At 41.5% G+C, this 18,002-nt stretch overlaps 1 protein-coding gene across 2 annotated transcripts in view; it reads left to right on the plus strand.

Moving 5' to 3' along the window:
* The window catches only part of wdr93 (WD repeat domain 93), a 68,250-nt gene extending 57,317 nt beyond the window's left edge, over window positions 1–10,933 (plus strand). For both annotated transcript variants that reach the window (XM_090222074.1, XM_036981711.2), the window contains exons 14-15: window positions 4,287–4,479; window positions 9,219–10,933. In XM_090222074.1, the coding sequence (XP_090078200.1) occupies window positions 4,287–4,479; window positions 9,219–9,309 (284 nt within the window). In that variant the 3' untranslated portion in view covers window positions 9,310–10,933. The remainder of the gene's footprint in view (window positions 1–4,286; window positions 4,480–9,218) is intronic.
* The last annotated feature ends 7,069 nt before the right edge of the window (window positions 10,934–18,002 follow it).

Consider the following 18,002-nt stretch of genomic DNA (forward strand, 5'->3'; position numbering starts at 1 on the left):
GTTGCTCCTGCTGCACCAGTCGCTTCTCCTGCTGCTGCTGTTGCTGCTGCCTCTGTTTACCACGCCGCTTGGTCCTTGGTAGGTGGGTGATTCTGTAAGGGCGTTCGTCTGTAGGAGGAGGAGAAGCGGACCAAAGCGCAGCGTGGTGGTTATTCATATTTTAATAAATCACTACACATGAACAAACTAACGAAAACAAGAAATGTGAGAACGCAAAACAGTCCTATCCTGTGACGACAAACACAGTGACAGGAACAATCACCCACAAACACACAGTGAAACCCAGGCTACCTAAGTATGATTCTCAATCAGAGACAACTAATGACACCTGCCTCTGATTGAGAACCATACTAGGCCGAAAACATAGAAATGCCCCAAAACATAGAAAAACAAACATAGACTGCCCACCCAACTCACGCCCTGACCATACTAAATAAATACAAAACAACAGAAATAGAGGTCAGAACGTGACAGGTAGTTAGTAATGTTGCTGGTTGTTAGTAATGTTGCTGGTAGATAGTAATGTTGCTTGTAGATAGTAATGTTGCTGGTAGATAGTAATGTTGCTGGTAGATAGTAATGTTGCTTGTAGATAGTAATGTTGCTTGTAGATAGTAATGTTGCTGGTAGTTAGTAGTGGCTCTGTAGTTAGTAATGTTGCTGGTAGTTAGTAGTGGCTCTGTAGTTAGTAATGTTGCTGCTAGTTAGTAATGTTGCTGGTAGTTAGTAGTGGCTCTGTAGATAGTAATTTATTTTATATATATATATTTTTTTTTTTAACCTTTATTTAACCAGGCAAGTCAGTTAAGAACAAATTCTTATTTTCAATGACGGCCTAGGAACAGTGGGTTAACTGCCTGTTCAGGGGCAGAACGACAGATTTGTACCTTGTCAGCTCGGGGGTTTGAACTTGCAACCTTCCGGTTCCTAGTCCAACTCTCTAACCACTAGGCTACCCTGCCGCCCCAATGTTGCTGGTAGTTAGCAATGTTGGTGGTAGTTAGTATTGTTGCTGGTAGATAGTAATGTTGCTGGTAGTTAGTAATGTTGCTGGTAGATAGTAACGGCTCTGGTAGATAGTAACTACTCTGGTAGTTAGTAATGTTGCTGGTAGAGAGTAATGTTGCTGGTAGTTAGTATTGTTGCTGGTAGATAGTAACGGCTCTGGTAGATAGTAACTGCTCTGGTAGTTAGTAATATTGCTGGTAGAGAGTAATGTTGCTGGTAGATAGTAATGTTGCTGGTACATAGGTAACACTTCTGGTAGATAGTTACGGCTCTGGTAGATAGTAACGGCTTTGGTAGATAGTAACGGGGCTGGTAGATAGTAATGTGGCTGGTAGTTAGTAATGTTGCTGGTAGTTAGTAATGTTGCTGGTAGTTAGTAAAGTTGCTGGTACATAGTAATGTTGCTGGTAGATAGTAACGGCTTTGGTAGATAGTAACGGGGCTGGTAGATAGTAATGTGGCTGGTAGTTAGTAATGTTGCTGGTAGTTAGTAATGTTGCTGGTAGTTACTAATGTTGCTGGTAGTTAGTAATGTTGCTGGTAGTTAGTAACGGCTCTGGTAGATAGTAACGGGGCTGGTAGATAGTAACGGGGCTGGTAGATAGTAACGGGGCTGGTAGATAGTAACGGCTCTGGTAGATAGTAACGGCTCTGGTAGATAGTAACGGCTCTGGTAGATAGTAACGGGGCTGGTAGATAGTAACGGCTCTGGTAGATAGTAACGGCTCTGGTAGATAGTAACGGGGCTAGTACATAGTAATGTTGCTGGTAGATAGTAACGGCTCTGGTAGATAGTAACGGGGCTGGTAGATAGTAACGGCTCTGGTAGATAGTAACGGGGCTGGTAGATAGTAACGGTTCTGGTAGATAGTAACGGCTCTGGTAGATAGTAACGGGTCTGGTAGATAGTAACGGGGCTGGTACATAGTAATGTTGCTGGTAGATAGTAACGGCTCTGGTAGATAGTAACGGGGCTGGTAGATAGTAACGGCTCTGGTAGATAGTAACGGGGCTGGTAGATAGTAACGGGGCTGGTAGATAGTAACGGCTCTGGTAGATAGTAACGGATCTGGTAGATAGTAACGGGGCTGGTAGATAGTAACGGGGCTGGTAGATAGTAACGGCTCTGGTAGATAGTAACGGGGCTGGTAGATAGTAACGGGCTGGTAGATAGTAATGGCTCTGGTAGATAGTAACGGGTATGGTAGATAGTAACGGCTCTGGTAGATAGTAACGGGGCTGGTAGATAGTAACGGGGCTGGTAGATAGTAACGGCTCTGGTAGATAGTAACGGGGCTGGTAGATAGTAACGGCTCTGGTAGATAGTAACGGGGCTTGTAGATAGTAACGGCTCTGGTAGATAGTAACGGGGCTGGTAGATAGTAACGGGGCTGGTAGATAGTAAAGTTGCTGGTACATAGTAATGTTGCTGGTAGATAGTAACGGCTCTGGTAGATAGTAACGGGGCTGGTAGATAGTAACGGCTCTGGTAGATAGTAACGGGGCTGGTAGATAGTAAAGTTGCTGGTACATAGTAATGTTGCTGGTAGATAGTAACGGGGCTGGTAGATAGTAACGGGGCTGGTAGATAGTAACGGGGCTGGCCCAGCTGCTAGGAGTGCTTGGGTTTTGTTCTTACTTTACCTCACGTCTTCTTTACCTCATGGTTCTAAAGCAACACACCTGATGTCATGTCATGAAAAACCATCTGGCCTTAATGGTGATATATGCTCCTAAATCTCCACCGGTACAGAAGAGGACTGGCCGCCCCTTTACCAGGTAAAGCCAGGAGAGGACTGGCCACCCCTTTACCAGGTACAGCCAGGAGAGGACTGGCCACCCCTTTACCAGGTACAGCCAGGAGAGGACTGGCCACCCCTTTACCAGGTACAGCCAGGAGAGGACTGGCCACCCCTTTACCAGGTACAGCCAGGAGAGGACTGGCCACCCCTTTACCAGGTACAGCCAGGAGAGGACTGGCCGCCCCTTTACCAGGTACAGCCAGGAGAGGACTGGCCACCCCTTTACCAGGTACAGCCAGGAGAGGACTGGCCACCCCTTTACCAGGTACAGCCAGGAGAGGACTGGCCGCCCCTTTACCAGGTACAGCCAGGAGAGGACTGGCCACCCCTTTACCAGGTACAGCCAGGAGAGGACTGGCCACCCCTTTACCAGGTACAGCCAGGAGAGGACTGGCCACCCCTTTACCAGGTACAGCCAGGAGAGGACTGGCCACCCCTTTACCAGGTACAGCCAGGAGAGGACTGGCCACCACTCTGAGCCCGGTTCCTCTCTACCAGGTACAGCCAGGAGAGGACTGGCCCTCTGAGCCCGGTTCCTCTCTACCAGGTACAGCCAGGGGAGGACTGGCCCTCTGAGCCCGGTTCCTCTCTACCAGGTACAGCCAGGAGAGGACTGGCCCTCTGAGCCCGGTTCCTCTCTACGAGGTACAGCCAAGAGAGGACTGGCCACCACTCTGAGCCCGGTTCCTCTCTACCAGGTACAGCCAGGAGGGGACTGGCCACCACTCTGAGCCCGGTTCCTCTCTACCAGGTACAGCCAGGAGAGGACTGGCCACCACTCTGAGCCCGGTTCCTCTCTACCAGGTACAGCCAGGAGAGGACTGGCCACCACTCTGAGCCCGGTTCCTCTCTACCAGGTACAGCCAGGAGAGGACTGGCCCTCTGAGCCCGGTTCCTCTCTACCAGGTACAGCCAGGAGAGGACTGGTCACCACTCTGAGCCCGGTTCCTCTCTACCAGGTACAGCCAGGAGAGGACTGGCCCTCTGAGCCTGGTTCCTCTCTACCAGGTACAGTCAGGAGAGGACTGGCCCTCTGAGCCCGGTTCCTCTCTACCAGGTACAGCCATGAGAGGACTGGCCCTCTGAACCTGGTTCCTCTCTACCAGGTACAGCCAGGAGAGGACTGGCCCTCTGATCCCGGTTCCTCTCTACCAGGTACAGCCATGAGAGGACTGGCCCTCTGAACCTGGTTCCTCTCTACCAGGTACAGTCAGGAGAGGACTGGCCCTCTGAGCCCGGTTCCTCTCTACCAGGTACAGCCAGGAGAGGACTGGCCCTCTGAACGCGGTTCCAGGCTTTTCTACCTCTGGTGACCAGCAACTGATCCCCTCTTTATGGTCTAATATATTTTAAATGGAAAATATTGTTAGTTTACATTTACTGACCTACAGGATATCAACATAGCCTTTAACTGTTATATAAAATAACTCAATTCAGTTTTAATGGTGGGATATTAAGCAATTCCTTCTCCCCCAGGTGATCAGCGTCCTGACAGTGGGGAGGAGGGGGAGGACAGAGGGAGTCGACTCTTTGTGTTCCGTCTCCGAGATGCTGCTGTCGTCAAGCCGTACAGACACGAATATGTCGGCAGAGCATCATCACCCCAGGGCCAATCAGGGACAGGCACCTCTAACTTGGAGGAAACATGCAACCTGTATTTCCAACAAAGGTTTGTTTACAGGCTCAGCTCTGTTTAAGAACGGATTTATTCAGCCTTTCTAGGTGCAGGAACAACTGTCAGTCCAACTGCTATTACTGTACCTACAGCTAAACGCCATTATCACAATAATATGTTGTCTTTCCAGATCAGTTTGGACTCATCCAGACACACTTCAAAATTAATCTCTGATTGTTTGTTCCTGTTAAACACTAGTTGCTGAAACAGAGTTGATGACATCAGAGTGTGAAACAACCGGCATTTAATACTGTGTTAGGTTCTAAATAAACAGAGTACAAACTAACGGTAGGAAAAGCTCAAACCAAATGTATTCACCCAATGGGTCAGACAGCTGAACAGACAAAAACGTATTTAAACAAGCACTGGAATTTACCCTTCCTCCTATGCTGAGTCTCCTCCTTGCACATCTGGACAGCCAAAACATCTCTGTTGCTGGACAGGACTTTAGTGATGCCTGTTCTTTCTCACTTCATCTGACCTCGGCCCAAATCCCTCACTCCTCCCCAACTCACGGCCGTCCTGTTGACTCGTCCCAGACTGAGGCCCTTCTCCTTTCCATAGGGTACCTGGTGTCTAACAATAACATGTTATGACAGAATGTAAATGTTCTGCATCCCCCCTCTCTCTCCCCCAGTAACATGTGTAAGCATATTTCAAGTTTTGAAGTCAGAACCCATCAACAGTATGTCAGTGGTCTAGTTATAACATCAGGTGGTGACGTCATATGGCATGGAATTGGTCTGATATAACATGAAACTAGGAAAAGCTGTGGCACATCTGAATGGGCTTGTTGCAGGTGCCTGGGGGAATAATCAGAAACTCTAATGAAAAGAGAGCCACACACACTGCTTTTACCAGTATGACTTGGGTCAGTGTTTTTCAAAGCTCCTCGGGGACCCCCAGACATTTCACAATGTTGTTGTAGCCCTGAACTAGCTCAATGATTGACCTAGTCAAGGGCTTGATGATTAGTTGACAAGTTAACTCAATGATTGACCTAGTCAAGGGCTTGATGATTAGTTGACAAGTTAACTCAATGATTGACCTAGTCAAGGGCTTGATGATTAGTTGACAAGTTAACTCAATGATTGACCTAGTCAAGGGCTTGATGATTAGTTGACAAGTTAACTCAATGATTGACCTAGTCAAGGGCTTGATGATTAGTTGACAAGTTAACTCAATGATTGACCTAGTCAAGGGCTTGATGATTAGTTGACAAGTTAACTCAATGATTGACCTAGTCAAGGGCTTGATGATTAGTTGACAAGTTAACTCAATGATTGACCTAGTCAAGGGCTTGATGATTAATTGACAAGTTAACTCAATGATTGACCTAGTCAAGGGCTTGATGATTAGTTGACAAGTTAACTCAATGATTGACCTAGTCAAGGGCTTGATGATTAGTTGACAAGTTAACTCAATGATTGACCTAGTCAAGGGCTTGATGATTAGTTGACAAGTTAACTCAATGATTGACCTAGTCAAGGGCTTGATGATTAGTTGACAAGTTAACTCAATGATTGACCTAGTCAAGGGCTTGATGATTAGTTGACAAGTTAACTCAATGATTGACCTAGTCAAGGGCTTGATGATTAGTTGACAAGTTAACTCAATGATTGACCTAGTCAAGGGCTTGATGATTAGTTGACAAGTTAACTCAATGATTGACCTAGTCAAGGGCTTGATGATTAGTTGACAAGTTAACTCAATGATTGACCTAGTCAAGGGCTTGATGATTAGTTGACAAGTTAAATCAGCTGTATTAGCTCTGGAATAGTTCAAATACCTTGAATGGCTGAGAGGTTTAATACGTGTTGGCCTGTTGTATTGGGTCCCAAGGAGAGGTTTAAAATGTGTTGGCCTTGGCCTGTTGTATTGGGTCCCAAGGAGAGGTTTAATACGTGTTGGCCTTGGCCTGTTGTATAGGGTCCGAAGGAGAGGTTTAATACGTGTTGGCCTTGGCCTGTTGTATAGGGTCCCAAGGAGAGGTTTAATACGTGTTGGCCTTGGCCTGTTGTATTGGGTCCCAAGGAGAGGTTTAATACGTGTTGGCCTTGGCCTGTTGTATTGGGTCCCAAGGAGAGGTTTAATACGTGTTGGCCTGTTGTATTGGGTCCCAAGGAGAGGTTTAATACGTGTTGGCCTTGGCCTGTTGTATTGGGTCCCAAGGAGAGGTTTAAAACGTGTTGGCCTTGGCCTGTTGTATTGGGTCCCAAGGAGAGGTTTAATACGTGTTGGCCTTGGCCTGTTGTATAGGGTCCCAAGGAGAGGTTTAATACGTGTTGGCCTGTTGTATTGGGTCCCAAGGAGAGGTTTAATACGTGTTGGCCTTGGCCTGTTGTATTGGGTCCCAAGGAGAGGTTTAAAACGTGTTGGCCTTGGCCTGTTGTATTGGGTCCCAAGGAGAGGTTTAATACGTGTTGGCCTTGGCCTGTTGTATTGGGTCCGAAGGAGAGGTTTAAAACGTGTTGGCCTTGGCCTGTTGTATTGGGTCCCAAGGAGAGGTTTAATACGTGTTGGCCTTGGCCTGTTGTATTGGGTCCGAAGGAGAGGTTTAAAACGTGTTGGCCTTGGCCTGTTGTATTGGGTCCCAAGGAGAGGTTTAAAACGTGTTGGCCTGTTGTATTGGGTCCCAAGGAGAGGTTTAATACGTGTTGGCCTTGGCCTGTTGTATTGGGTCCCAAGGAGAGGTTTAAAACGTGTTGGCCTTGGCCTGTTGTATTGGGTCCCAAGGAGAGGTTTAATACGTGTTGGCCTTGGCCTGTTGTATTGGGTCCGAAGGAGAGGTTTAAAACGTGTTGGCCTTGGCCTGTTGTATTGGGTCCCAAGGAGAGGTTTAATACGTGTTGGCCTTGGCCTGTTGTATTGGGTCCGAAGGAGAGGTTTAAAACGTGTTGGCCTTGGCCTGTTGTATTGGGTCCCAAGGAGAGGTTTAAAACGTGTTGGCCTGTTGTATTGGGTCCCAAGGAGAGGTTTAAAACGTGTTGGCCTTGGCCTGTTGTATTGGGTCCCAAGGAGAGGTTTAATACGTGTTGGCCTTGGCCTGTTGTATTGGGTCCCAAGGAGAGGTTTAAAACGTGTTGGCCTTGGCCTGTTGTATTGGGTCCCAAGGAGAGGTTTAATACGTGTTGGCCTTGGCCTGTTGTATTGGGTCCCAAGGAGAGGTTTAATACGTGTTGGCCTTGGCCTGTTGTATTGGGTCCCAAGGAGAGGTTTAATACGTGTTGGCCTTGGCCTGTTGTATTGGGTCCCAAGGAGAGGTTTAATACGTGTTGGCCTTGGCCTGTTGTATTGGGTCCCAAGGAGAGGTTTAAAACGTGTTGGCCTTGGCCTGTTGTATTGGGTCCCAAGGAGAGGTTTAATACGTGTTGGCCTTGGCCTGTTGTATTGGGTCCCAAGGAGAGGTTTAAAACGAGTTGGCCTGTTGTATTGGGTCCCAAGGAGAGGTTTAAAACGTGTTGGCCTTGGCCTGTTGTATTGGGTCCCAAGGAGAGGTTTAAAACGAGTTGGCCTGTTGTATTGGGTCCCAAGGAGAGGTTTAAAACGTGTTGGCCTTGGCCTGTTGTATTGGGTCCCAAGGAGAGGTTTAAAACGAGTTGGCCTGTTGTATTGGGTCCCAAGGAGAGGTTTAAAACGTGTTGGCCTTGGCCTGTTGTATTGGGTCCCAAGGAGAGGTTTAAAACGTGTTGGCCTTGGCCTGTTGTATTGGGTCCAAAGGAGAGGTTTAAAACATGTTGGCCTGTTGTATTGGGTCCCAAGGAGAGGTTTAAAACGTGTTGGCCTTGGCCTGTTGTATTGGGTCCCAAGGAGAGGTTTAAAACGTGTTGGCCTGTTGTATTGGGTCCCAAGGAGAGGTTTAAAACGTGTTGGCCTTGGCCTGTTGTATTGGGTCCCAAGGAGAGGTTTAAAACGTGTTGGCCTTGGCCTGCTGTATTGGGTCCCAAGGCGAGGTTTAAAACGTGTTGGCCTGTTGTATTGGGTCCCAAGGAGAGGTTTAAAACGTGTTGGCCTTGGCCTGTTGTATTGGGTCCCAAGGAGAGGTTTAATACGTGTTGGCCTTGGCCTGTTGTATTGGGTCCCAAGGAGAGGTTTAAAACGTGTTGGCCTTGGCCTGTTGTATTGGGTCCCAAGGCGAGGTTTAAAACGTGTTGGCCTGTTGTATTGGGTCCCAAGGAGAGGTTTAAAACGTGTTGGCCTGTTGTATTGGGTCCCAAGGAGAGGTTTAAAACGTGTTGGCCTGTTGTATTGGGTCCCAAGGAGAGGTTTAAAACGTGTTGGCCTGTTGTATTGGGTCCCAAGGAGAGGTTTAATACGTGGTTTTAACACGGGGTTTTCTACAGTAGTCTGTTGTATTGTGTGTAATAGTCCTGGGGGTTTTCTACAGTAGTCTGTTGTATTGTGTGTAATAGTCCTGGGGGTTTTCTACAGTAGTCTGTTGTATTGTGTGTAATAGTCCTGGGGGTTTTCTACAGTAGTCTGTTGTATTGTGTGTAATAGTCCTGGGGGTTTTCTACAGTAGTCTGTTGTATTGTGTGTAATAGTCCTGGGGGTTTTCTACAGTAGTCTATTGTATTGTGTGTAATAGTCCTGGGGGTTTTCTACAGTAGTCTGTTGCGTACAACTGCCCTGGTTGTGTGTCTGTGTATTGTGTAATTGGTGATTTCCACAGTACTCTATTGTATATACTGTAATTGTTCTGGCTTTGTGTGTTTGTCTGTATTGTGTTTCAGGGTTCAATCTGTGGAGGAGAGAAACAAAGTCATGACTGAGACATGGAACCAGCTCCAAGAGCATGCCGCCATGGTGCTCTTACAGAACTGACAGCAAGTTGTTACCATCTAACAGAACTGACAACAAGTTGTTACCATCTAACAGAACTGACAACAAGCGGTTACCATCTAACAGAACTGACAACAAGCGGTTACCATCTAACAGAACTGACAACAAGCTGTTACCATCTAACAGAACTGACAACAAGCGGTTACCATCTAACAGAACTGACAACAAGCGGTTACCATCTAACAGAACTGACAACAAGCGGTTACCATCTAACAGAACTGACAACAAGCTGTTACCATCTAACAGAACTGACAACAAGCTGTTACCATCTAACAGAACTGACAACACCCTGTTACCATCTAACAGAACTGACAACAAGCTGTTACCATCTAACAGAACTGACAACAAGCTGTTACCATCTAACAGAACTGACAACAAGCGGTTACCATCTAACAGAACTGACAACAAGCGGTTACCATCTAACAGAACTGACAACACCCTGTTACCATCTAACAGAACTGACAACAAGCTGTTACCATCTAACAGAACTGACAACAAGCGGTTACCATCTAACAGAACTGACAACAAGCTGTTACCATCTAACAGAACTGACAACAAGCTGTTACCATCTAACAGAACTGACAACAAGCTGTTACCATCTAACAGAACTGACAACAAGCTGTTACCATCTAACAGAACTGACAACAAGCTGTTACCATCTAACAGAACTGACAACACCCTGTTACCATCTAACAGAACTGACAACAACAACTTGTTACCCTCTTACAGAACCAACACCATGTTACCCTCTTACAGAACCAACACCCTGTTCCCCTCTTACAGAACCAACACTCTGTTACCCTCTTACTGAACCAACACCCTGTTCCCCTCTTACAGAACCAACACCCTGTTCCCCTCTTAATGAACCAACACCCTGTTACCATTTTACAGAACCAACACCCTGTTACCATCTTACAGAACCAACACCCTGTTCCCCTCTTACAGAACCAACACCCTGTTACCCTCTTACTGAACCAACACCCTGTTCCCCTCTTACAGAACCAACACCCTGTTACCCTCTTACTGAACCAACAGCCTGTTCCCCTCTTACAGAACCAACACCCTGTTACCCTCTTACAGAACCAACACCCTGTTACTATTTTACAGAACCAACACCCTGTTACCATCTTACAGAACCAACACCCTGTTACCATTTTACAGAACCAACACCCTGTTCCCCTCTTACAGAACCAACACCCTGTTACCCTCTTACAGAACCAACACCCTGTTACTATTTTACAGAACCAACAGCCTGTTCCCCTCTTACAGAACCAACACCCTGTTCCCCTCTTACAGAACCACCAGAAGCAGGACATTACCACGGCCACATGTCTTCCGTCACTACAAAGACTGACACATGAAAACCTACAGGATATATTGATTGAATACTACATCTCCCTCAGCGTAACCTTTGTTCTTCCAGGTTGGCATCTTGACTTTTAGGAAAAGCGGTAATGGAAGGTTTTACATTATTAGGTTTGATGTTAGCATATGTTACAGGCAATAATGTATGGGTTCTTACATCTGCTTTCTTAGATCCACTGAAGAATGGACCATGCTTTGATAGGGCTTTGAATAAATTGGGAGATTAAGACTAAAATGTAAATACAGTGTCACAACCAAGTGTCTCACACCAAACAAACGTTCCTTATATTGACAGGGTGTTCTGTCTTAGCCCAACATCTACATCCTTCTGAGGTATCATGCCTCAGAAGTCTCCAATATGACTATTTATTTATGAGAAAACCTAACCCTGTCTTCGCCCCTTATCGAAGGTAATGTCACAGTCCGCTCTGCTGAGCATGACACTTTGTGTCCAAGGAAAAAACAGATTTTCAGTTTATCCCTCTACTCTTCTCACATTCACTTAGCTATGGAACATCATCTTTCTCTGACAACCATGTTTCTGTAAAATAATACATTATATTGTGTCCTAAATGTGACCGACCGCCTTGAATCGGCCTAGGGGACACGCAGCCCGCGTACAGCAGTTGGACAGAGGGAGATTCCAGCTCAAAGCACTATACTTGTACGGCTCCGGTTACCTTGGATAAAGAAGGACTTTTTTAAAAGAACAGTTTTCTTTAATATTTCTTAGACAAGAAGATACAACAGAGATCCAGAGGAAACTAGAATTGCCCATATATAGATGCCTTGTTCAAAACAACTGGGAACTCTTGGAAAAAGTAGGAGTTGGATGACCAATGTTCAATTAGATTTTTCCCAGTCTGAGTTTTTTCGAGTTCCGAGTTGATTTGAACGCGGCAAGAGTTGCAATCTGGTCTCGAAACTCGATGATCAACTCTTCTTAGCCACACAGTTTATATTCTACACATACACGTAATTTACAGTCCAGCAAATGGTCACAGCTGTCTGCCATTCCTGGGTTGGCCATTAACTGCAGCTCAAAACCAGCTCAGAATCCGTTACCCGTTCTAACTTCAAAACCAGCTCAGAATCAGTTACCCATTCTAACTTCAAAACCAGCTCAGAATCAGTTACCCATTCTAACTTCAAAACAAGCTCAGAATCAGTTACCCATTCTAACTTCAAAACCAGCTCAGAATCAGTTACCCATTCTAACTTCAAAACCAGCTCAGAATCAGTTACCCATTCTAACTTCAAAACCAGCTCAGAATCAGTTACCCATTCTAACTTCAAAACCAGCTCAGAATCAGTTACCCATTCTAACTTCAAAACCAGCTCAGAATCAGTTACCCGTTCTAACTTCAAAACCAGCTCAGAATCAGTTACCCATTCTAACTTCAAAACCAGCTCAGAATCAGTTACCCATTCTAACTTCAAAACCAGCTCAGAATCAGTTACCCGTTCTAACTTCAAAACCAGCTCAGAATCAATTACCCATTCTAACTTCAAAACCAGCTCAGAATCAGTTACCCATTCTAACTTCAAAACCAGCTCAGAATCAGTTACCCGTTCTAACTTCAAAACCAGCTCAGAATCAGTTACCCATTCTAACTTCAAAACCAGCTCAGTCCCCTCCCCCTCGCGCTTGCTATTGATGGAAACAGACTGAACTCTTGCTCTGCCCAATCAAACTGCCCCGTTTGTGCCATCTGCCTAGGCATTGACTGGTAGCGGTAAAGGGCCTGGGCTAAACCAATACAAATGTTCAGACTTTTGAACTCTGTATTGTTGGGAAAGGGCTTGTAAGGAAGCAGTTCACGGTAAAGTCTACACCTGTTGTATTCAGCTCATGTGACAAATAATATTAGATTGTTGATTAGACCAGATCTTTCATGCACATTGCTAGATATTTGACTCAAAGTATTTCTGGCATGTTTCACAGGCTCTGACTGTATGCTCTATATCAGCATTCATATTGGGCCAGAATAACACTGCTTCTGCACGTAATTTGGATTTTTCAACCCCTAGATGGCCCTCATGTACAGTGGCAAGAAAAAGTACCTCTTGGAATGTACTGGATTTCTGCATAATTTGGTCATAAAATTAGATCTGATCTTCATCTAAGTCACAACAACAGACAAACAAACAGTCTGCTAAAACTAATAACACACAAATTGTATTTTTCTTGTCTATATTGACTACATCATTTAAACATTCAGTGTAGGTTGGAAAAAGTATGTGAACCCCTAGGCTAATGATTCTACAAAAGATAATTGGAGTCAGCTAACCTAGAGTCCAATCATTGAGATGAGATTGGAGATGTTGGTTGGAGCTGCCCTTGGAAATACCATTAATACATACTGTATTAATGATACCAGGGTAGGTTTATGTTATTCTATAGACCATACTGTATTAATGATACCAGGGTAGGTTACTTTATGTTATAGAATAACATAAAGTAACCTACTCTGGTATCATTAATACAGTATGGTCTATAGAATAACATAAAGTAACCTACCCTGGTATCATTAATACAGAATGGTCTATAGAATAACATAAAGTAACCTACCCTGGTATTATTAATACAGTATGGTCTATAGAATAACATAAAGTAACCTACCCTGGTATCATTAATACAGTATGGTCTATAGAATAACATAAACCTACCATCATTAATACAGTATGGTCTATAGAACAACATAAAGTAACCTACCCTGGTATCATTAATACAGTATGGTCTATAGAATAACATAAACCTACCCTGGTATTATTAATACAGCATGGTCTATAGAATAACATAAAGTAACCTACTCTGGTATCATTAATACAGTATGGTCTATAGAATAACATAAAGTAACCTACCCTGGTATCATTAATACAGTATGGTCTATAGAATAACATAAAGTAACCTACCCTGGTATCATTAATACAGTATGGTCTATAGAATAACATAAACCTACCCTGGTATTATTAATACAGCATGGTCTATAGAATAACATAAAGTAACCTACCCTGGTATCATTAATACAGTATGGTCTATAGAATAACATACAGTAACCTACTCTGGTATCATTAATACAGTATGGTCTATAGAATAACATAAAGTAACCTACTCTGGTATCATTAATACAGTATGGTCTATAGAATAACATAAACCTACCCTGGTATTATTAATACAGCATGGTCTATAGAATAACATAAAGTAACCTACTCTGGTATCATTAATACAGTATGGTCTATAGAATAACATAAAGTAACCTACCCTGGTATTATTAATACAGTATGGTCTATAGAATAACATAAAGTAACCTACTCTGGTATCAATAATACAGCATGGTCTATAGAATAACATAAAGTAACCTACTCTGGTATCATTAATACAGTATGGTCTATAGAATAACATAAACCTACCCTGGTATTATTAATACAGCATGGTCTATAGAATAACATAAAGTAACCTACCCTGGTATCATTAATACAGTATGGTCTATAGAATAACATAAAGTAACCTACCCTGGTATCATTAATACAGTATGGTCTATAGAATAACATAAAGTAACCTACTCTGGTATCATTAATACAGTATGGTCTATAGAATAACATAAACCTACCCTGGTATTATTAATACAGCATGGTCTATAGAATAACATAAAGTAACCTACCCTGGTATTATTAATACAGCATGGTCTATAGAATAACATAAAGTAACCTACCCTGGTATCATTAATACAGTATGGTCTATAGAATAACATAAAGTAACCTACTCTGGTATCATTAATACAGTATGGTCTATAGAATAACATAAAGGAACCTACCCTGGTATTATTAATACAGTATGGTCTATAGAATAACATAAACCTACCCTGGTATTATTAATACAGTATGGTCTATAGAATAACATAAAGTAACCTACTCTGGTATCATTAATACAGTATGGTCTATAGAATAACATAAACCTACCCTGGTATTATTAATACAGCATGGTCTATAGAATAACATAAAGTAACCTACCCTGGTATCATTAATACAGTATGGTCTATAGAATAACATAAAGTAACCTACTCTGGTATCATTAATACAGTATGGTCTATAGAATAACATAAACCTACCCTGGTATCATTAATAAAGTATGGTCTATAGAATAACATAAAGTAACCTACCCTGGTATCATTAATACAGTATGGTCTATAGAATAACATAAAGTAACCTACTCTGGTATCATTAATACAGTATGGTCTATATAATAACATAAAGTAACCTACTCTGGTATCATTAATACAGTATGGTCTATAGAATAACATAAAGTAACCTACCCTGGTATTATTAATACAGTATGGTCTATAGAATAACATAAAGTAACCTACTCTGGTATCATTAATACAGCATGGTCTATAGAATAACATAATAACATAAAGTAACCTACCCTGGTATCATTAATACAGTATGGTCTATAGAATAACATAAACCTACCCTGGTATTATTAATACAGCATGGTCTATAGAATAACATAAAGTAACCTACCCTGGTATCATTAATACAGTATGGTCTATAGAATAACATACAGTAACCTACCCTGGTATCATTAATACAGTATGGTCTATAGAATAACATAAAGTAACCTACTCTGGTATCATTAATACAGTATGGTCTATAGAATAACATAAAGTAACCTACTCTGGTATCATTAATACAGTATGGTCTATAGAATAACATAAAGTAACCTACTCTGGTATCATTAATACAGTATGGTCTATAGAATAACATAAAGTAACCTACCCTGGTATCATTAATACAGTATGGTCTATAGAATAACATAAAGTAACCTACTCTGGTATCATTAATACAGTATGGTCTATAGAATAACATAAACCTACCCTGGTATTATTAATACAGCATGGTCTATAGAATAACATAAAGTAACCTACCCTGGTATCATTAATACAGTATGGTCTATAGAATAACATAAAGTAACCTACCCTGGTATCATTAATACAGTATGGTCTATAGAATAACATAAAGTAACCTACTCTGGTATCATTAATACAGTATGGTCTATAGAATAACATAAACCTACCCTGGTATTATTAATACAGCATGGTCTATAGAATAACATAAAGTAACCTACCCTGGTATCATTAATACAGTATGGTCTATAGAATAACATCAAGTAACCTACTCTGGTATCATTAATACAGTATGGTCTATAGAATAACATAAAGTAACCTACCCTGGTATTATTAATACAGTATGGTCTATAGAATAACATAAACCTACCCTGGTATTATTAATACAGTATGGTCTATAGAATAACATAAAGTAACCTACTCTGGTATCATTAATACAGTATGGTCTATAGAATAACATAAACCTACCCTGGTATCATTAATACAGTATGGTCTATAGAATAACATAAAGTAACCTACCCTGGTATCATTAATACAGTATGGTCTATAGAATAACATAAAGTAACCTACTCTGGTATCATTAATACAGTATGGTCTATATAATAACATAAAGTAACCTACTCTGGTATCATTAATACAGTATGGTCTATAGAATAACATAAAGTAACCTACTCTGGTATCATTAATACAGCATGGTCTATAGAATAACATAATAACATAAAGTAACCTACCCTGGTATTATTAATACAGTATGGTCTATAGAATAACATAAAGTAACCTACCCTGGTATTATTAATACAGTATGGTCTATAGAATAACATAAAGTAACCTACCATCATTAATACAGTATGGTCTATAGAATAACATAAAGTAACCTACTCTGGTATCATTAATACAGTATGGTCTATAGAATAACATAAAGTAACCTACCCTGGTATCATTAATACAGTATGGTCTATATAATAACATAAAGTAACCTACTCTGGTATTATTAATACAGTATGGTCTATAGAATAACATAAAGTAACCTACCCTGGTATCATTAATACAGCATGGTCTATAGAATAACATAAACCTACCCTGGTATTATTAATACAGCATGGTCTATAGAATAACATAAAGTAACCTACCCTGGTATCATTAATACAGTATGGTCTATAGAATAACATAAAGTAACCTACCCTGGTATCATTAATACAGTATGGTCTATAGAATAACATAAAGTAACCTACTCTGGTATCATTAATACAGTATGGTCTATAGAATAACATAAAGTAACCTACCCTGGTATCATTAATACAGTATGGTCTATATAATAACATAAAGTAACCTACTCTGGTATTATTAATACAGTATGGTCTATAGAATAACATAAAGTAACCTACCCTGGTATCATTAATACAGCATGGTCTATAGAATAACATAAACCTACCCTGGTATTATTAATACAGCATGGTCTATAGAATAACATAAAGTAACCTACCCTGGTATCATTAATACAGTATGGTCTATAGAATAACATAAAGTAACCTACCCTGGTATCATTAATACAGTATGGTCTATAGAATAACATAAAGTAACCTACCCTGGTATCATTAATACAGTATGGTCTATAGAATAACATAAAGTAACCTACCCTGGTATTATTAATACAGTATGGTCTATAGAATAACATAAAGTAACCTACCTTGGTATCATTAATACAGTATGGTCTATAGAATAACATAAAGTAACCTACCCTGGTATTATTAATACAGTATGGTCTATAGAATAACATAAAGTAACCTACCCTGGTATCATTAATACAGTATGGTCTATAGAATAACATAAAGTAACCTACCATCATTAATACAGTATGGTCTATAGAATAACATAAAGTAACCTACTCTGGTATCATTAATACAGTATGGTCTATAGAATAACATAAAGTAACCTACTCTGGTATCATTAATACAGTATGGTCTATAGAATAACATAAAGTAACCTACTCTGGTATCATTAATACAGTATGGTCTATAGAATAACATAAAGTAACCTACCCTGGTATCATTAATACAGTATGGTCTATAGAATAACATAAAGTAACCTACTCTGGTATCATTAATACAGTATGGTCTATAGAATAACATAAACCTACCCTGGTATTATTAATACAGCATGGTCTATAGAATAACATAAAGTAACCTACCCTGGTATCATTAATACAGTATGGTCTATAGAATAACATAAAGTAACCTACCCTGGTATCATTAATACAGTATGGTCTATAGAATAACATAAAGTAACCTACTCTGGTATCATTAATACAGTATGGTCTATAGAATAACATAAACCTACCCTGGTATTATTAATACAGCATGGTCTATAGAATAACATAAAGTAACCTACCCTGGTATCATTAAT

Source organism: Oncorhynchus mykiss, chromosome 26 (genome assembly GCF_057628025.1).
Source record: "Oncorhynchus mykiss isolate SJ-2025 chromosome 26, ASM5762802v1, whole genome shotgun sequence".
Taxonomy (NCBI): Eukaryota; Metazoa; Chordata; class Actinopteri; order Salmoniformes; family Salmonidae; genus Oncorhynchus; species Oncorhynchus mykiss.